Source organism: Rhipicephalus microplus, chromosome X, assembly GCF_043290135.1.
Source record: "Rhipicephalus microplus isolate Deutch F79 chromosome X, USDA_Rmic, whole genome shotgun sequence".
NCBI lineage: Eukaryota > Metazoa > Arthropoda > Arachnida > Ixodida > Ixodidae > Rhipicephalus > Rhipicephalus microplus.
The window spans coordinates 334,561,732-334,582,841 of record NC_134710.1 but is presented as its reverse complement, the minus strand read 5'-3'; the positions used below and the strand labels follow the sequence as shown (position 1 = coordinate 334,582,841).

The 21,110-nt window shown below is 42.9% G+C and overlaps 1 protein-coding gene and 1 long non-coding RNA gene across 2 annotated transcripts; both read right to left on the bottom strand.

The window, feature by feature from the left end:
• Positions 1–11,551: 11,551 nt before the first annotated feature.
• LOC119161227 (sulfiredoxin-1) lies at positions 11,552–14,417 on the bottom strand. Its single transcript, XM_075879681.1, has 2 exons — positions 14,067–14,417; positions 11,552–12,231 (listed from the first exon to the last, which is right to left on the bottom strand). The coding sequence occupies exons 1-2, from the start codon at positions 14,337–14,339 to the stop codon at positions 12,025–12,027; spliced, it is 480 nt and encodes a 159-aa protein (XP_075735796.1). The 5' UTR covers positions 14,340–14,417; the 3' UTR covers positions 11,552–12,024.
• Positions 14,418–16,141: 1,724 nt separating this feature from the next.
• On the bottom strand, positions 16,142–17,299 carry LOC142776289 (uncharacterized). The gene is made up of 2 exons (XR_012887423.1): positions 17,065–17,299; positions 16,142–16,457 (listed from the first exon to the last, which is right to left on the bottom strand). It is a non-coding gene; the product is annotated as an uncharacterized LOC142776289 (long non-coding RNA).
• Between the last annotated feature and the right edge of the window lie 3,811 nt (positions 17,300–21,110).

The following is a 21,110-nucleotide window of genomic DNA, read 5'->3' as shown; positions in this document are numbered from 1 at the left end:
GAGAATACAATATGAAATACTGCCAATGAAGAAGAATCCGAACTTCTAGACACCTATTTGATCCCTTCAGAGCTCTCGTCAATGTCCGATACCCATCTAGTTAACGACAAGAGAGCGTCAACAATTCGTGTGTGTGTGGACGAAGAGACTACTACGATCAAATGGTGGGATACCTTTGGAACTTCGAATACTTTGCACCAGATACCAAGGGTGAGTACTCACCAAAGTTGATAATGTCCATTGTGAGGCAGTCCTCAATTGCATGCTTACATGTTACCGTGTGAGTCAAATCACAGCCACAGCAACAAGCAGAAAGAAATAGAAAAAAAATGAAAAGATCGTGAAGACACTGAAGCCTACTGCCTGTATAGCTCACGGACATAACAAAGCTGCAGACACCAACGAAGAGAAAAAAGTGGACGGCGCAGGCTGCATCACTGCAGAGGCCAAATGCAAAGACAGTATCACAGTAGGGAATGATGCAGCACAAGCCAAGAAGGTGAAAGAAAGCAGGCGCTCACAAGGTAAATGCCGCCAAAATGAGAAAGCCAAGTAAAAGGTTCTCTAGAAAAGGCTGCCTGAGATCTTTGTGCAAGAGCCTTCATTGCGAATTTTCATCCACAGGAAGATTTCTCAGAGTGAGCAAGCTCAGCAAGGTCAACACGTTCAAAGGCATGAGTGTGGCCCAAGCTTAAGAAGCATTGATGAAAAATAAAGTCCAATGAGATGCCCGGATGACCCCACAATGAGCGACTTAGAACTCGTACAGACATTTGGAATCCCTGTGGGTTAGTGTTCCTCAGCATCAAGCGCCACTGTGGCGGCACGGAGGATGTTGTTAAACTTCGTTGTTAAACGATAAAGCCTGTTCAAGAACTTTAGGAAAAGCTTAGTCAATTTGTAAGGGTAGAGGATGAGTGAAATTGTGTGCAGCGCTGATATGAAGATGAAGCATAGTGGGGTCGAGGCTGGGTGAGTTTGGACCGAGCTTTGCATGTCTTCGAATAAAGAAGTCATCGGTGGGCTTCATCATGGGGATGGCGGCTCGTCTCTTCCTTAATAGCCCCATCATATTCAATAATTATCAAGTTATGCATTAGGCACACAAGTAATCGTAGACTATGCACACCATGCACAGCAGAAAGTGTATGCGTTCCAAGTAATAAATGGCTGCTTGAAGACATATTTTGACACTGCACAAAAGAGTTCTCTTTGAGACAGCATGCGAAGGCTATGAGTGAATTTTTCAGAATCTCACCAAGTCCTAGTTGATGCCATGTGGTGAGCGTTGCAGACAGTTATTCTCTTTCGAACAAATGTATAAATGTTTTTGTTTTTGCATTTTTCCAAGACTAGAAAGAATTTTGTTGTAACTTTTCATTTACTATTAGAGCTCATTCCACTAGCCGTAGCTATATCTTATGTGATTCTTGAAATAGAAGATAAAAGAAGCCCCATAACTCAAGATAAAAGTGAAGAAGATAAAAGTGAGCACCGTAACTGTCTGCATCAGAGTTCGACACCTCAACAGTAGCTCACGAGAGATGGCAGTAAGGAGGGATTAAAAGGATAGGATTAAAGGTATTGAGATAAAGAGGGGGAAGGAGAGAGCGTGGCGCAGGGACAGCGACACCCAGAAGCAAAGAGAAGATAGGAAAGATGGACACGGTTGCAGGAGTCCGAGGACGGGGCACCACTCAGTGAGAGCTCTTGTTAGCGGCAGGAGATGGCATAGGGTGAGCCAGTTGGCCAGAGCTGCGCTGTCGTTGGAGGTCGCGGGGGCACAACCGGTCGGCACGAAATCTAGAGAGCGAGTTTTCGTAGCTATATGTATTAGCACGTAGATATGGCACACAGTAGATTACTTCTATTTATGATTACATATTCGTTTACAAAAGTTTTAATTACTACTTCGAAACCTCAATAAAATATGATGCAGTCATAAGGCTGCACCAGTCTATTATGTCGCAGTTATACAAGCTTTCTGCACTTAGTTTTTATGCAATCAAAAAGCCAACCTGCTCGAGGCAGACGCTCAACTTGACACGTAAATGTAGCTGAGTAGGTAGTTCTCGAAACAGGAGTGCACAATTCGCAAGTAGACAGGAAATGCCAGACTACAAGTCCCACCACTGGAAACTCACTGAAAAATTAGTCAAGTGGGCCTTATTTTTTTTCTTCTTTTTTCATCTTTTAATGCTGCACTAACATGCATAATAAAAATAATACCTGAGGTTTTACATCCCAAAATCAAAATATGATTATGAGAGACGCCGTAGTGGAGGGCTCCTGAAATTTTGACCACCAGGTTCTCTTTGATGTGCACGGGCCTCTACCATATTTCCTCCATTGAAATACAACTTCCACTGTCACGATCGAACACATGACCATTGAGTCAGCAGCCTAGTATCATAACACCTGCTCCACCCGGTGGACACACACACACACTGTACTGCACCGCAGTCAACATCACATATCACGGCTGAGTTCATACAACAAACTACTAGAAACGATTGACAATTTGTATCTATCTAGAAAACAAAAACCATTCCTCGATTGCTCTTTCAACTACCCCATCTTGACTGATGTGTTTTTTTTTTTCTAAGTGGGCTATAGATGCCATAACAAAAAACATTTTTATTATGAACACGTAGAGACTACTTAAAATTACAGCTCCTTATTGCCCAGTTTGCAATCTCCCTTCTCCTTTGCATTTATCTCTCGCTATTATGTGTTCTCTTGAAACACATTCGACAAAGGTGTAGGTGCTTCTCTGCAATCCCGCTACCTTTGTTACCCCCCTGCCCCTTCCGGCAACAGGTCTGGGCAACATTCCTTCCTCTTCTTTTCTTCGGTAAAGGGATGTGCATTCCACATAGCAGCTTCAATAGACCCATCAGTTAACGTTCACAACTGGCGTGCAATCAGATATTTAAACCCTTGAGTTGAGGAAAAACATAAGAGTTGTTTTTGAAACTGCAGGCAAAGGCTTCAAGTGTAGCTTTCAAAGCCTCACCAAGTCCAAGTTGTCACCATGTGGTGAGTGTTGACAAGTGACAGTCATAACATGAAGGAAGTGCAAACAATCACTCCTTCTATTAACCTTCCTTGCTACATATATATATGTATTATATAAAATTGGTGCAAATTTGAACTCGTTACCATGTTGAACCTCAGCCTCAAGAAGCCTCGCTGACGGCTTCTGGGGACCGTCTTCCTCATGTGTTTATTCTTTTATAATTTCTTTCTGTCTTTCTTAACTTTGATATTTTGACTTCTAATTGTCCGTCCTGTCGAGGCTTTGCCGATTTCGAGTGGTAGGACTCCTAATGTGATGTTTAAGATTGACTTGCAAGCTGCACGCCCCTGTTTCACGAACTAATCCTCTACGTTTATGTGGTTGTAATGAACATTCATCTAGGGCGGGTTTAGTTTTGAGTCATTAAAAACTAATCTGGCAATGTTTTTATAACTGCAACATAATAGAGTGGTACAGCCTTAGGACTGCATTGTATTTCGTTGGGGTTTTGGAGTAGTAATTAGAACTGTAAACGACTATATAATCGTAAATAGAGGTCATTCACTAGGTGCCAGATATGCGTGCTAATAGTTACAGCTACAGCTAGTCAAATGAGCTGTCAAAGCAGATAAGAAGTCACAACAAAATTCTTTTCAGTCCTGCAAAATGGCAAAAGATAAAAACACTTGGAAATTTGTTCGAAATCCAACACTCACCACATGGTGACAACTTGGGCTTGGTGAGGCTTTGAAATATACACTTGAAGCCTTCGCCTGAAGATTAAAAAAAAACTCATGTTTTTCCTCAGCTCAAGGGTTTAAATATCTGGCTAAGCAGGCGTGATAGCATGAGAAAAAAAAAAATACGTCACCCGCACCTTGTGACCTTGAGCACTTTTTTTCATCATATACGTGGCTTTTGCAGTGTGATCGCTCATGCACGCATGAAAGAGATGTGGCCTCCCACGGGGATCCCCGTAACAACCGAGCACGCCATGTTCAAATCAGCCAATGGCTGATAAAAGCCTTTTACGCGTGACCTTTGAGCTTCCTCCGTCATTTTTCAAGAAGAGAAAGCAATTTTTAGCTGACATACATAATTTCAGGCCGCGTGCAGCGATATAATATTTGGCTCGCGTGTTTTCGGAAGCCTCTATCGATAGGCCGCGTTTTTCTATCATACTCAAAAAGTGTTGCAGGGCCCCCTTCAGGTTAGACCTATTATTTTCCTTTCCATCACTCGATCCGTCGTCCCCAATTTAAGCTGACCCCTTTTTGTAAGCCTTCAGGCTTTTGCTCCGTAAGCAAGTACTGACAAGATGCAGCTGTTATATACCTTCCTCTTGGGTGTTAGCGGTAGGTTACCATTCATGATTTGAGAATGCCTGCCGAATGTGATCTACCCCATCCCTATTCTCCTAGTTATTTCATTCTCATGGTATGACTCCACGGTAACTACTTGTCCCTAAGTAGAGATATTCCTTTGCAAATTCTAGCTTCTCTAAACCTATTGCAAAGCACTGTTTTCTGCTGAGACTGTTGCAATTTATTTTAGATTTATGCATATTAATTTTCAGACCTACTCTTCTGCTTTGTGTGTCCAGTTCGGTAATCATGAGCTGTGGTTCGTCCCCAGAATTACTCATCAAAGAAACTTTATCAGAGATTCGCGCGTTACTAAGACACTCTCCATCAACTCTTATCTCTAACTCTTCCCAATATAGTGTCCTGAAAACCTCCTGTAACGATGCGGTGAATATCATTGGAGAGATCCAGTCTCCCTGCCTCACACCCTTCGTTATTGAGATTCAATTGCTTTCTTTATGGAGAGCTATAGTGGCTGTGGATCCACTGTAGATTTCTCCCAGTATGCTGATGTAGGGTTCATCGATGCTCTGATGTAGGGTTCATCGATGCCGAGAAGTAGAACAGCTATATAGGGCCACCGAACTAGCAATGTGACAATAGTGCACCCAATACACCGTAATCATGGGAAATTTCAATGCAAAAGTAGAAGCGAAACAAAATGATGAAGAGGCAATGGTTAATTATAGTAATGACTCTAGTGATAGCAGAAGGGAGATGTTAGTAGAATTCAAAAAGTGGAATAGGCTTCGCACATTGAACACCTTTTTCCAAAAGCATAAAAATAAGAAGTGGACATAGAAAAGCCCTAATGGACAAATGAAAATCAAAATAGATTTTATTCTACGTAGAATCCCAGGCATAATCCAGGACACTGATGTCATAAACCAGGTGAAGTACGGTGACTATAGGCTAGTAAAATAGAAAATAACACTTAATTTGATATCTCAAGTAAGGTTAGCTATGAAAAGACAACTCAACCTAGATGTAGTAAGAATAAAATCAGAAGCATTTGAGATACAGATTGAAAACAAATATGCAACATTAAGAGAAGAGGATAATGCTGACGTTGATGGGATGAAAGAAACAGTAACTAGACTGATCTCTGAAGAGGCTATCGAAGTCGGAGGTAAAGTGCTACAAGAACTAGGCGAGCTTTTCCAATACACTAAGAACGTGATCAAAAAACGGCAACACCTCTGAAGAAAAGTAACCCTGTATGTAAAATAGCGTTAGCACAGCTTACAAAGCTTACCAACGAGAGGAAAGTGTCCATGACATAAGAAACAAAAGTGTCTAAAGGGACCAGCGTCAAAACAGTAGAAACAAAACTAAATAGAAAGAGGAAAAATGCATGCTCTCAAGGACAAGCAGGGAAATATTTTAGACAACTTCAATGCCATAGTTAGGGTGTAGAGGGATTCTACAATGAACTATATAGTTCAAAATAGGTCATCCAACCTTGAGTGAAAGAAGTAATAAGAAAGATACAAAGTACCATTTGAAACTACCAATGAGATTAGAAAGGCCATACGGGATATGCCACGCGGGAAGGTAGCCGGCCAAGACGGAATAACAGTGCATCTAACTAAAGACGCAGGAGATTGCACTTGCAAGAAATTGGCTCCCCTTTAAACAGAGACCGCAAGTAAAATAACAACTACTCTAGAAGGCTTTCCAAGAAAATGGCACAATTGTTAACAAAACTCAATCTACCTGTCAAGTTGACAGGTCGATTGTTTCCATTGCCATGCGAGCGGGGAGGGGGGGGGGGTTAAAATAAAGGAACACCTATCCTCATAAATGTCTTCTGGCGGTTTGCACTATCCAGATCATTGTAGAAAGTGTGGCTGCCAGCAGAGAAAATCAGTTGGTTATTTGGCCTCCATGACAAATGCACTTGAGATGATATGGAATCTTTTTACATCAAAAAAGAGGGGGAAGGATGCGTGCACAGACCATCGGTAGCACTTAGTGGAATAGTATTGTTTTACTTGGATCTAATGCTACCACATTAAAGTGATTATGCTGCATACTGATACTCGATATTTTTGCCAATAGATGGTTGTTAACTTTTTTTTTCCTGGTGCGCTTACACATGTTTTTCTTCGCTATAAGCAGTTATTTTTGTAATTTTGACTGCTATGCTGTGCAGACGCTATGGTGTGTCACTTGACAAGGTCGGTTGCTTTATATATGTATGCTTGTACCTTCCAATAAATTTTTATTTGCGAGTTTACCGCCACTGTTGTGCCATCACATGTCCTGATTCATATAAGCGCTGTTTTTCCTACTAGATTATACAAATTCATAAGGAGACATCCAATACTTAAAAAATATAGGCCCATGAGCTTGCCTTCGGGGATACTACACAAAATATTTGCTAAAATAATCTCAAATAGGATAAGAGAAACGCTTGACTTCAACCTACCCAAAAAAACAAGCTGAGTTTAGATAAGGCTACTCTACAATGGACCACATTCGTGCAATAAACTAGGTAATAAAAAAAGCTACGAAATACAACAAGTCTCTTTACTTGGCGTTCATAAACTTCGAAAAGGCATTCAACTCAGTAGATATATAGTTTTATAAGCATTAACTCGACAAGGAGTACCTAAATCCTATGTCAATGCCTTAGCCAACATCTACAAAGACTCCACTGCTACCTTAATTATTGACAAGAAAAGTGATAAAATTGCAACCAGCAAAGGAGCAAGACAACAAGCAATGAAATCCCCAATCTTGTTCACTGTGTACTTAGAGGAAGTGTTTACACCGCTAGACTGGGAAGAAATGGGAGTCAAGATTGACAGAGAATGGTGTAACAACCTGGTCTTCAGTAACAGCTGCAACAAATTGCAAAAAATTATTGAGGAATTAAATCGAGAAAGTATTAGGGTAGTTCTCAAAATGAATATGTTGAAAACAAAGGCAATGATGAATGTCCTGCTGAAACAGATTAAGATAAAAAACTATGAATTGGAGTGTATACACGTATATTCATACCTAGGACAATATTTGGGGTTTTACGTCCCGAAACCATAATACGATTATGAGAGATGCTGTAGTAGGGTGCTCTGGAAATTTTGACGATCTGATGTTCTTTAATATGCACTGACATCGCACTATACACGGGCCTCTACCATTTCACCTCCATTGCAATGAGACCACCTTGACAGGGATCAAACCTGCGACCGTTGGGTCAGCAGCCGAGTACCTCAACCACTGCTTTATCATCGTGGATGTCTACCTAGGACTACTCATGGAAGAGCCTAATCACAAAACGGAAATTCACTGAAGAAGGAGCTGCAGCACACTTGGAAGGAACTCTGACATATTGTCACCAAATTTGCCACAATCATTAAAGCAAAAAGTATATAACCAGTGCATACTTCTAAATTCTGATGTATGGGGCTGAATCATGGAGCATAATAAAACAACCAGAAAGAAAACCAAGAACCATGCAGCGTGCAATGGAACGTAGAATCATAAGAATAACATTGATAGATTAGAAGACAGAAGAATGGGTAAGAGAATTAACTAAAGTTTGAGATATCCTAGCTGACATCAAGCGAAAACAATAGACCTGGGCTCGTCACGTACAGTGCAGTCCACTTATAATGATATGCAAGTGCCATTGAAGTTCCATCGTTACAAGCAATCATTGTTATAAGCGGGCTGATAAAAGAAAGACGAAAGAGGTGAAAACATTCTATTTGCATCCAAGTACGGTTAGGGCAACTATGCACTTGTTTGTAGAAAAGCCGTAGTCCGTCAGCTTTGATTGCATCAAGCGAAGCATGCACACAAACTTTCTCAGGAGCATCAAGAAGCTCCACATAGCCGAGCGGGAGGCCCTTTGGGAACAAAAAGTCCCGGAGAGACTGCATGATACGTTGGGCCTCTTGCAATGAGAGTACCCGAGTAGGCTGCTCAGCCACGTCATCAGAGTCATCGATCGCCTCATCACAAGGCACTCTGATGTTTGAGCAATATCATCTCGACGAAATAGACCAGCCATGACACATCTTCGTCAACCGCCGACAACTCTGACAGCTTTTCGTTGATGGGCGCTTTGCCGGCCTCTCCTGACATCACTTCAGAGGTTCAGAAAGAAAGCTCCTTCAGCTCTCGCTTCCTCGTTAGAGGCACAGTCGACTCATTTTCGGAGTATGGACCGGGTACAGGGCACATATAAGTGCATGCCATCGACACAAAGAGCCATTTCCAGCGCATGCTGCGGCCGTATTCAGTCGCTATACCCAATATCGCAGGAGCATCGTAACGAGCAACCCTGGAGTGACATAATGAGCAGTTTATTTTTTTCCATTGAAAGCATAGAAAAGTGGATGATGCCCTTATTGTTCGTTATATCCACTATATTGTTTTAAATGTTATTAAACAAGTCGACTCAACAGTAATGCGTAGAACAGACACCCAGTGTACAGTAAGAGCGACAGATTGTTCGCCAAGGAATGGAAAATGCAGTCGGGGAAGGCCGCGAGTTGGATGGAGTAACAAAATTCTCAAGTTTGCAAAGATAAAATGGAATCAGCTCGCACAGGATAGGGTAAACTGGAGATCATCGTTCGTCCTGCAGAGGACTAACACAGGCCGAGAAAGATAATGATGACGACAATGCAATCAAGGAGGCCTCTTCACAACACATACACTAATATATTGTAGTGAAGCATACTTGAGAAATACCTGGATCAAGGTTCGGTTCAGGCTGCAGCTGCAGAATACTGATCAGACTTTGGAAGTATTTGGAAGAAGAAGGCCGAAATTATTTACAGCGGCATCAGCTGATTGGCTTCCCTGCAGCAAGAAAGTTTGCATTTTTGTACAGCTTTTAAGTGCACTCCCATTGGAAATAACAGAAAATGAAGCCTTAAAAAAAACGAGGGCCCGAAGGGCACATCCTTGTGCTGAAAAAAGGGGGCCGTGGGCCGGGGCACATGCTCAGTCTGCCATGAACAGCTACACTAATGGCTCACACTAGTGAGCATGCTTTGGTTGAGTGTGAAGGTAAATATACAATGATTCAAGAACACAAAATCAGACTTCCGAGGAACCTGATTTTAAGGAATGAACATAACTGATCACAGAGAACAGATGCGCACATGCTGACAAGATGGAACTATTATAGAATTAAATGCATCTCATGACAGACACACAGCATAGAACTAGAAAATGTTAAGGGCTACTGCGCGGTTTCTCTTATTTCTATCTTTTCGCAGTCGGTTGTAGGGCCCCTCCCAACAAAGCAACACGGCTGCAGCATGCCATGGTTGGGCACTCTTCGAGTTCTTTTAGGTTGGTTTATGCACGAGTTTTCTCGCTGCATTTTTTTGCGCCATCTCGAAGTGAACTTAGTAAGAGTAAGTGAACTTTTACTCAGACTGTGCTTTCTTCAGTTTCAGACTGGAACGGACGGAAGGTAGGTAATGGTTTCAAACTTGAAAGGGGTTGAAGAGCCAGTACACAGGCTCCAATTTTTATTTTGCACCTCCCAAACAAGCTCGCTAACCTCAGGAGGCCACAGCGACCACATTTTGCAAATATCACAGCACTGAGCACAGCACAAAAGCCCTTGTCCAGTCCTTTACTCCTGCAAAGCGATGGCCATGCAGTTTCTAATTGTTTACCTCAAGAATGCCTCACTTCTAACCCTTCGCTTCCTCACTGCAAGGCTCCCACACGAGCAATATCTGAAGAAAATCTTGCTCGGTCGTTTCGTTGCACACCGATGACTTACTCACAGACATAACCTATACCCCACCAATGTGGATGTAGTTACGATAATAGCTATGCCTACCCCCCTGCGCTGCAGAGAAGGTTGGCGAGGCTGAACGAGAAACTGAAACCGGTTCGAAATGAGCGTTTCATGTCCTGCAACTAAACTATTACACCACTTATTTGCAAGGATCTCGTGACAGTATGTTCCCATTATTTCTCCAGAAATTTTGGATAACAGAGTTACACACTGGCCCTATAAATGAGTTATGCTTTTTCGTGCAACAGTCTGTATGACTGCAGTCTATATTGCATACAAATAATGCACTCAGAATTATGCAGAAGACTGGGGCAGGCAGCATGTTTCTTTTCCCTTTCCATGGGACAAAAGAGGCTTAAGCACCTCATAATTATCAGTGGCTTTACGTCCCTAAACCACAATGTGATTATGAGAACATAATGGGACTTTAGGAATTTCGACCATCTGGTGTTCTTTACCACGCACTGACATGTCAGAGTACTAAGGCTTCTACCATTTCACCTCGTACACAGGTAGCCTAAACTGTAGTTAACGTAAGCGTGCTTGCATGTAACCGCGGTTCACTCATGTCACACGGTATGCGAAACTACGGTTATGCCGCTAACAGCAGTTGTACAAAACCGAGCTTTGCCACCCAATTTTGGTGATTAACCAAGGAAATGACGGCGTTTATGGAGAGCGGTTTGGCCACTTTAACAAAGGGCGCATTTGTGCTGTGTAACATCAGTGACCATGGATGGCGCTAACCACGATTCAATGCGATTAACAGTGGTTAGTCATGACCGCGCTTAACTTGCCTGTGTAACAAAGGTACTTTAAATGCAATGACTTTGGCCTGGATTAAACAGTAACCTTCGGGTCTGCAGTCGAGCCCCATAGCCACTTCTTGCCACCTTTCCGCCCTCCATTTCTACCATGAACAGCATTTTGAGGTTCCATTAGCTGTCAGAACAAAGACTACCCCATCCCACTTTCCTGTTTTCAACTTACACAAAATTTATAAAATTAAAAATTAACATTTACAAATCAAATTGGTGGAAATAGGAAGAGGGCGGCCAGAGCACTGTGGAAAAGTTGCAGAGTGCTAATCCCAAGGCCGAGAACATTTTATGCCAACACCCCAATGGTGTGTAACCAGGCAAAAATGGGGAGAAGCTTGACACAGCTGCAGCAAACAGCACATGGATGGGCACAGCAAAGAGCAGAGAACTATAATTGAAGTGAAAGGGTAGACCAGTCACAGCTAGCCTGTTAATCAAGCAAATTATTAATTCTGGGATTGCAAGTGCCATAAACAGAATTACACCCAAAGACGAAGATCTGAATACTTCATTTAGTAACTTGCCCACATACTCACGAAATGAGACTAGTGGGCACACAGGAAAATAGATATTTTTGCATTTATATAAATCTTTTATTCATTGGATGCTGAACACACAGATTATGTCAATGTGAGCTTTGAACAAATGAAAGAGAGAAGAGGAGATGGGCATTGCACACCATGAAGACACTGGCTTTCACAGGTAGTCGCTCAGTGATGTTGCTCTCAAGAATTGTAAAAGGGCTTGTGTGGCTTTCTAGGCTGATGTACTAGAAGACCACGCACCCTAGATTTCCGGAGCTTATGTCTTCTTCCGCTCCATAGAAACATACAAAAATATATTAAACTGCATAAAAAATATTTAAAAACCCACGTATAGGGTTTTAATCTCCCTACACTTCTTTAATTATTTCTCTCTCTCTCTCTTGTACAAATGGAGTAGTGGCTGAGTCACCAATGTCAATTAGGAACTATTCGAGGTTAGTAGCTAATGAAATGCCTATTGTACCATGAGACTGTCCAACAATGGGCACCACTATAATCACTAGAGATCTGGCGTTGACCCTCCGAGGTATGGCAAAAGTGATGCAGGTACTGATGGAATCAGCTTGGCCCGAATGGTTGCGAGGCCAAGCCTGTAGTGTGCCTCGAATCTGTGGTTGCCACCGAAGGCGTAGTAGTAGTTGCCACCATCACGGCCCTTGATCCAGAGGATGTCCACAGGTGCCACTTGATCTTTCGTGTTTGGGTTCTGGATTAAAAAAACAAAAAAAAAAAAAACAGCAGTAATGATAAACATAACAGTATACGGCAATTCATTATGCAGATTACTTGGTATCAGAGGAAGTGAAAAGTATATAGAAGTCATTAAATTTCATCATCCTATCATGTTTCTTTTCTATTAGCTAACTACTGGGATGATGTGACCAATTCATTAATTAGGTTTACAGTCTCAAACGAAGTGAAATGGCTACAAGAGAGGCAATAGACTCTTTCCTTAAATGTAAAGCTAGCTTTCTTGCAATGCAGTTACTGGGATGATGTGACCAATTCATTAATTAGGTTTAAAGTCTCAAACGAAATGAAATGGCTACAAGAGAGGCAATAGACTCTTTCCTTAAATGTAAAGCTAGCTTTCTTGCAATGCAGTTAGCCCAACTATTGGTAGCTAGTCATTTGGTGCTGACTGCACGTTCAAGCAGTTTGATTGCACTTAGGCAAGGAAAATATTTAGCCACAATGGAGTACCAACTCTTTCACGAGTGGGGAGGCAAGCTAACCTCACTCGTCAACTGGATATATTGAAATATACAATATATATATTCATACATTCTTACAATATCTGTATTCATTGCGGTGCTCGCACTTTGATGCAATGAACCTGACTCTTAATTAAGCATCTATAGTGCTATAAACCACGGATTTCCACCTTCTCCTTGGTCCGGTGGGTCACGTTGTGGGGCAAGTTAAAAGCCGAGTTTCCCACAATGCTCGGGTCCATTGCTTCATTCGTCGCCACCTTGCAAGCTGCCGGCATCGCTTCAAATCACAATATGCAAGGCAGATCAGATTAATTGGAGACTGCGACAAAACTAAAACATTTAGAAATATTCGTCACAATCACCATCTCACTGCAGCTCCGACAGAGCAGCCGTGATGCTATTGCTTTTCGATCAAAGAAAATGATTTTTCTGAAGCAGCAAATGATTTAACCTGTCCACCAAAAGTTTGTTTGTTCCCATCCATAACTGCATCGGCCAGTCAGAGCAGAATAAAAGCATGACCAAGTGATATAACTATAGAGGGCCCCTGGTCCAGCGCTAGCCTGCTCCGCAATGCCAGAGCACAAGGCGGGAATGCGTCACATATGTGAACCTAACCCCATAAAAGCCTTCAAGGAAAATCATCACACCAGAAATGTTGGGAAAATTTCACTATATTGTAACGTTCTCTCCAATTAATTTTACTTCATCGTAACAATATAACCGAGTGATTACTGTGCTGAACGAAAACTTCGTCCTAGTTGTTTGTTTCCGCAGCGTGCAGTCTCAGTGAGCACGGTCGAAAGGGGTGGGGGGCTTAGCCCCCCAACTTTCTCAGTGGGGGGGGGCACAATGGAGATGCTGGCGCGCCCCTTGCCCCCCCCCCCCCCCCCCCCACGGCTGATACGCGTATGCTTGGCCAGCTCTTTCGATTTAAGCATTTCAACATTTTCAGTCTCTATGACCCAACTGAAATTCTGTGTACCGTATGAATGCGAAGCCAGCCGTAGTAGGAACCCATTGCGAGCACTTGGGGATATTTTGACGTGCATCTAAATCACTGTAGACTCGAACCCACGCTGTAGTAGTAAGCTGCACAACCCTATATTTGCCAAGCACTCATGGCCGGTATGGTGTAACTATACTCATTACAGGTAACATTTATGAGGCTACACTATAAGGTTCGCCAAAAGCACCTTCAGCTGACGCTCTAACTCAAGTGGAACAGCATTGCTTAAGAAGCTCAAGATCCAGCAATGATAAAATGACGGACGTAACACAGGTGCATATGGCACTACAATTACGCAATTCTCAATCCACTCACCTCAAGTAGTTCTGCGATTCCTCTGACCTTGTCTTCGTCGTAGTGCGCAACAGGCAGAGGCCGCGTTATTTGATCAAGGGGCACATCGTATACTTTTGTGATGTTAGCACTATGCACGCTAGACATGTTGGTGTTGGCAGAAGCGCTGTTTACAATTACAACATTCTGCATATTACCTTGCCCAGCAGCTGTAACCAGCGAGTTGAAATCAAGATACAAAACCGTTTTGCCGGAGGTATCAACACCATCAGCTACGACTTCGGCTTCCGCCATTTCGAGCGTTTCTGCGTTACTTTGCTCACAGACAATGCCTTGGAAAAGCTCCCTTCTCTTGAGTGAACTGCATGCGCCGAGAAAAGCGCCTGATAACGAGAGTATTCGCAATTGTGGTTAAGAATTGCCTATCTCTGTAAAATAAGAGAACATTTTTTCTAATTATTTTTTTTAAATTGAGATTACAGCAGAATACGTGCATTTAGAGTGGTAGTGTTGTTTTTTTAAGCCTTGTGTTGATAAAGTTAGCGAAACCCTGCTTCAAGTCTGGCAACAGTCGCACCCAAGCAGCTGAACGAACAGTTGATGGCATTTCGTCTGCTGCTGAACGTGTCTACCTGCTTAGTTTATTTTGTCTTGTATGCGTCTATTAATTGCAGTTTATATTTACGGTAGTGTTTGCGTGTGTGTCGTTTGAGAGCCTACTTTCGCCGGGGTGACTAACGAACTAAGTGAGTGATCACAGGAAGCGCAATAGATGGTTTGTTGCTTTGTTTACTTTCGCTTTACTGAGAGCCTTCTGATCACTAATGTAGCCACCGAATGTATAACGCGGTGGAATGAGTATTTTTTTACTATATATCACATTATATTGGCGTGCTTTTAGCATTCGCCACCGCATTATGTATAAGGATTACTCGTACGTATATTCGTTCTCGCTAATGGAGTACGTGCACAGTTCCTAATTTCAGGGGCCTGTGCAATGTTTATTTTTCTCATTTACTGCGAATTTCACCGTGGTGCTTTCATATTTATTCCTCTGCGTATAATAGAAAATTTGAAAGACATTGCTCGCAACTGATATTCAAGGTTATACCAGGGTAGCGTTAGAAACTAGGCATGTTATACTCGTGGCTGAGCGTTCGAATTAGACTGCTACGCAAGTTAAGAAAAGCGATCGTGTGCCTTTCTTTCACTATTGGCGAAAAATACATTTTAAAGTTGTTTTCTTGATTTAGCAACAAATATAGTCGGTTAACAGGGACTGGTGTGTGTGTGTGTGTGTGTGTGCGCGTGTGTGTGTGTGTCAACTTTAACATTTTAAACTTCCAAGGAATGAGTTATTGTTTTGGCATTGTTTTTCTATTTCCCTGCATTTGTGGATGCGTCTAATTTGACATATTCGCATAGACGTAACCTTTAAATTTGTGTAGTTTCCGTCTCCAAGTTCACACAGCGGCAACTTTTTTTTCGTATCCTTCATCTGCATGCTCAGAAGCACAATCGTTAGTGCATGAATGACCTTCGCACTAATGTTTTGGATTTTATTTGCAATATAACTTCTGGAAATACCTGTTGAAAAGGATCGTGGTGTCTGTGCTGCATTCCAAAGCCCCGGCACAACATAAATTATAGGGGATGTTTTATTTTTTTGGAAATCATAAAATTGAAGCCGCGTCTGACTTTTGGCGCTGTTCTGTTCTAAAAACTATCCTGTGGGTTCTCTCAACCTTCGAGAAAGTGTCGTCAAGAGAAGCGTATATTATTCTGCTGATTTATTGAAGACCAGTGCAACAAAGTGGAGAGAAATGCTCAAGAGTATTGCCGTCATCGCGGATACATCTGGTCAGAACCCTGTAAATAAAATATCCGCTATTGCTGCATCATTAGCAAGTCTACCAGTTAGAACCACGCCATCTCAGTTCCGTGGAAGAGGAGTGGTGCTGCTTTATATAAAACAAGTTTAATTTTCATAGAACTGCTTTCCTGTAGAATCGGAGAAGTGGTTTTCGCAGTCCTGTCTCATCATGAAAAGACAAACACGACGATAATTATGTATTGATAAATGAACAAAACAGAAGTTGTGAATGGCAAATGGACCTTTATTACATGTGGCTGATGAGGAGCAACGTGGCAAACATAAGAATGCAAATGAAAAGTGTTTCTCAATCAAACATATGCAACCTACACACTGTAAAGATGAAGTACGAGCTCGGAGGACATCATAAATAAGATTAAGGAAGAAGACACCATAGCGCGCCTAGTGCAGTGTAGCTGCACGCATTCACTGCTGTTTTTGTGCTTTTGTATACAGTCGTGCAAACTCTGCAATGCATTGATAATACGGCAGATTTTAGGAGGCCTTTTCTCTGTGTTCTTCTGTCGGCAGCTGGTCCCCTGCACAAAAGAGGCAAGAAATAGTATTAGAAAAACGTAATAGCTTGGACACAAAAGCCACATTTTTCTTTAATTCTAGCGGTGCACACATTCATTAGTATGTCTCGCGTTAAAGAACAGACATGGTTGAAGTATTGAGCTTTGACTATTTTGACACATGTTTGGCTCAGGCACTTGGGCAGCTGACCAGGCATATGGGTATATAATTTCATTATCTAATTGCACGAATCAGTGCCATAGCCAGCAATTCTTCTTCGGGGGGTAGGAATGGGGTTAAATTAAAAAAAAAACAATCTCATTATGTATCTGCTGTATTTATATTTCATATGTTTGCATTTTCATACGACACTCGATGCACGTTTGCGTACATGCAGGTTTCACAGAGCATGAGCATCTGCTTGATCCCCTAAATGTGTACGTGGTTGTTCATTGGTATTGTGAGCTGCATAGACACTGCATAAAGAAGCTATGTTTCACGCGTAGTAGCTACAGCAGCACACTCATTGCGCCCAATGTATTGTGTTGTGCTTTTCCTAAACTGTCTTAAATAGTAATCTCATCGAAGCAGGAAAAAAATTTAAAAAAAAAAAAACACAGGAGAACTTACCTTCTCATTGTTACAGATGGTCGTCTAACGGAGGTGTGCTTCGTCGTAAATTTCGGCTAGGGCAGCAAAGGTTCACCGGAGAGGAAGCCATTCTAAAGTACGGTGAACCCAGCACATCAAAAGTTTGCTATGCCGCTTGCTTGTCAAGCTTTCGCACCACGCTTGAACTGATGCGGTGTGCGAGCTTCATCAAAACACTTCAAAGCACTGGAATCCGCAGTAAGTCATGGAGCACTCGCACGAGGAGTATACGCACACCCGAAGGCAGGTAATCCACTGGCTCATGCACGGAACGCAACACATCACGGCACTGGTGAGTGCTCCTCTTGACACCACGCCCGCTTGTCCCGGCGCCACAGTAGCCGTTGCTGAACCGTTCGAAGACAGCTCCGTAGTAAACGCGCACCGTCATTGTCAAAAGAACGCGGCGGTGGCAGCCAAATTAATCGATCAACGCCGTCAAAGCGAGACGGGCTCTGCCATGGACGCGATGCTGGCGCAAATATTTCACTCGAGGGATGATTCAAGGCAGCTCAATCGCTTCCTTGACAATCTCGAGGAAATGCTCAAGATTTTCTCAAGTGAAGGGCGGTTTGTGAATGGGAAAACGCCACTTAAGGAGCGTTTCGAGTGAAGGGTCGAGTGGAGGAGCGTTTGTGAATACGGGCCAATGTATCCGGGCAACGCCACAGCACACCTACCAGTTGCAACGCTTCGTTCTTTAAGATGCCTGACGAATGGCTCATGTTGCCAGCGGAGTCGTCCTACCTTCAGTTTTGAGCAGACGCCTCGCAGTGGCGCTCGCGACCGGCACTATTATGAGACGAGCCTAGAGCAGAGGTTTATAACTACAGCCCAAGGTGCTAGGCTAGAAGGGGACGAAGCCATTGAATATATAAGAACAAGGTTGACAGAAAAATTTCAACAAAGAAGTGCTCTATGCACCGTAATAGACAATGACGAATCAAGTGGTGCAATGGCTCCATTTTCACAACGAGAGTGGGAAAGAGATGAGAAAAGGGTTCCTAGTAGTACATCAACGGGCCCAGATGGCATTCCAATTATGCTGATAAGGACATTAGGTCCGAAGCCTAAGCAGGCTTTGAGAGAGGCAGCGAGCAAACTAATAATCGATGGTGAAGTTCCCGATAGATGGAAACTTAGCAGGATGAGCATGATCTATAAAGGAAAGGGGGACAAAGCTGACATAAACATCTACCGTCCCATAACAGTGACATCAGTGGTCTACAGGCTGGCGATGCAGATTATAAAGGAAAGACTGCAGGCATGGATAGAGGATGAGGGGGTGCTGGGGGAACTGCAGAATGGGTTTCGGAAACACAGGAAGTTGGAAGACAATCTGTTCTCACTGACGCAGTGCATCGAAATAGCAGAAAAGGAACACAGGCCCCCGTGGCTAGCATTTCTGGATATCAAGGGATTGTATGATAGCGTGGTTCAAGAGGACTTGTGGGGAATACTAGACACACTGGGTGTGGAAGATGGAGCCATTAATCTTTTAAATGAAATCTATAAAAGTAACAAGGTAGTTACAAAGTGGGAAAAACAGGTATCCACGGCCACAGAGGTGAAACAGGGACTTAGGCAGAGATGTCCACTGTCACCCCTGTTATTCATGATGTACCTAAAGGAATTAAAGGACAAATTAGAGGGAAGGTGACTTGGCTTCAACCTCTCTTAGTCAAGCAAGGAAAACTCATTGAACTGGCACTACCAGCATTAATGTAGGCAGATGATATAGTGCTAATGGCCGACAACAAGCAAGATTTGCAGAGATTTATCGACATCTGCGGTAATGCGGGAGATAGGTTAGATTTTAGATTCGGTAAGGAAAAATCAGCAGTCATGATTTTTAATGATAACGAAGATAGTGAGCTTAGAATACAGGAGGTCACGCTAGAGATAACAGATAAGTACAAATATCTGGGCATATGGATAAGCAATTGGACCGAGTAGACCTAAGGGAACATGAAATATACGTGTCGACTAAAGGTAACAGGAATGCAGCGGTAATGAAAAACACGGCACTGTGGAATTACAATAGGTATAATGTTGCGAGAAGAATATGGAAAGGGGTCATGGTTCCTGGTCTGACGTTGGGCGATGCGGTCTTGTGCATGAGATCAGAAGTTCAGGCAAGATTAGAAATAAATTAACGTGGAATAGGTAGGCTTGCTTTAGGAGCTCACGGGAATGCACTAAATTATAGGGAGTACAAGGTGATATGGGATTGACATCATTTGAGGGCAGGGAAGCTAGCAGCAAGATAAAATTTGAGAAGAGATTGAGAGAAATGGTGGAGGAGCGTTGGGCTAGGAAGGTTTTCAGCTACTTGTACAGGAAAAATGTCGATACAAAATGGAGGAAGCGAACCAGGAAATTGACTTAGAAAACAGCAGGCGGCCAAACCAAAAAGAACTATCGGTTAAGAAGAAAGCGAAGGAAACAGAGAATGACATGTGGAGATTTGGCATGATTAAGAAGTCCGCACTAGAGATCTATCGAACTTTTAAGCAGGAAATTGCCAAGGAAAGGATATATGATAATACTCGGGGTATTTCTCTACTGTTGAGGCCAGGACGGAAGTATTGCGAACCAAGACATATCGGGCCAAATACGAAGGGGTAGACACAGTGTGCAGTGCGTGTGGAGAGGAAGAAGAAACTGCCGAACATTTGATAATGTTCTGTAAAGGGCTTCACCCTATGGTTCAGGATGATGACGCAGAGTTTTTCAAAGCACTGGGGTTTAGGGACAGGGGGGGCAAAATAGACTTTAAGCGGGTAGAATTACCTAGAAGGAGGTTTTCTGATTGGTGGCTAAAGTCAAGGCACGAGTGAAAATTAAACCCTTCACTGCAAAGTACCAGTCCTCAACTTCACTATTTAAAAGAAAAAAAAGATAAATGTCGTGGTTAGTTCAGTAAGTATCACGGCTAGGTGGCGCTAGCAGCCGCCCAAGCTAAAGAGTACAGCCACATCCATCCATTCAACGTCACCAAAGGGCCAAGGCTGCAAGAACCTTTCCTTCCTCCGTGCAAGGCAGCGATGCGCTGCGCAGAGAAGGGAATCGATCACGCGCGCGGGCAATGTGAAACATTCAAAATATATTGTTTTTGCTCGTGCATGGCCTCAACTGGCGACCGAGAAAATATGTTAATTAGCTTCTGGAAAACAGGACGCCTACGCGGGTGCGCGACTGAACTGGAATATCGTCAAATCGACAGGATGCCGAAAGTGAGCGCGCCACGGCACTGAAACATTTTATCGACGTGAAGTGGTAGAAGAGTGGAACGCTGAACTCAGTTGTGAGCCATTGCTTGCAACATTTTCCACGGCGAACCATAATTTCCTCATGCACTAATCTGTAATAAAGTCCCATCATTCATAACGTCATACACAGGGACGAGAATCACGAGTGGTATCTGGATGAAAACCTTTTATTTTCTGTACACCGGTCATAGAACGCATTATCGAGTAGTGACTTACTATTTGTTTAAACAATGCATTCTTAATAATTGGTCGCGCGTCCTTTTTTATGCCCAAGAAAAAAAAGGTTTATAGTTCACAAGCGCGCCCCAGAACATTGGGCTGCAAGCCTAGGTGATGCGCCTGAGCTTCAGGTACTTCCTCTTTTCACGGGAAGACGCTCACTCCTTGTGGAGTACCTCTGTGTAAAAAGGCAAATGGGTGAGCAGAAAAAACTTGGTTACTTGAGTGGTGAGGCTCCGACCGTTGTTTTTTTTTTCAGACAGGAAACAAGCTCTTCGAAGCTGTCACTGTGAAGCTCGTTGTGGCTAAACCACTTTGAAGAAGTGATTTCAAGGGCGCCAACAAATGCGAAGAGCCTCTCCGAAAGGCCTACACATAGGCGTCCGCACGAGGGGCGCAAAGGGGGCTGGCCACCCTGGCGCGGTATTTGTTATATACATTGATTAGGCAGCGGCGCACTTTTTTAGTCATATAAAAGGGGGGCGTAAAATCTGCCTCATACACTGATTTAATAGGGAGAAGGCGCCCTGCAAT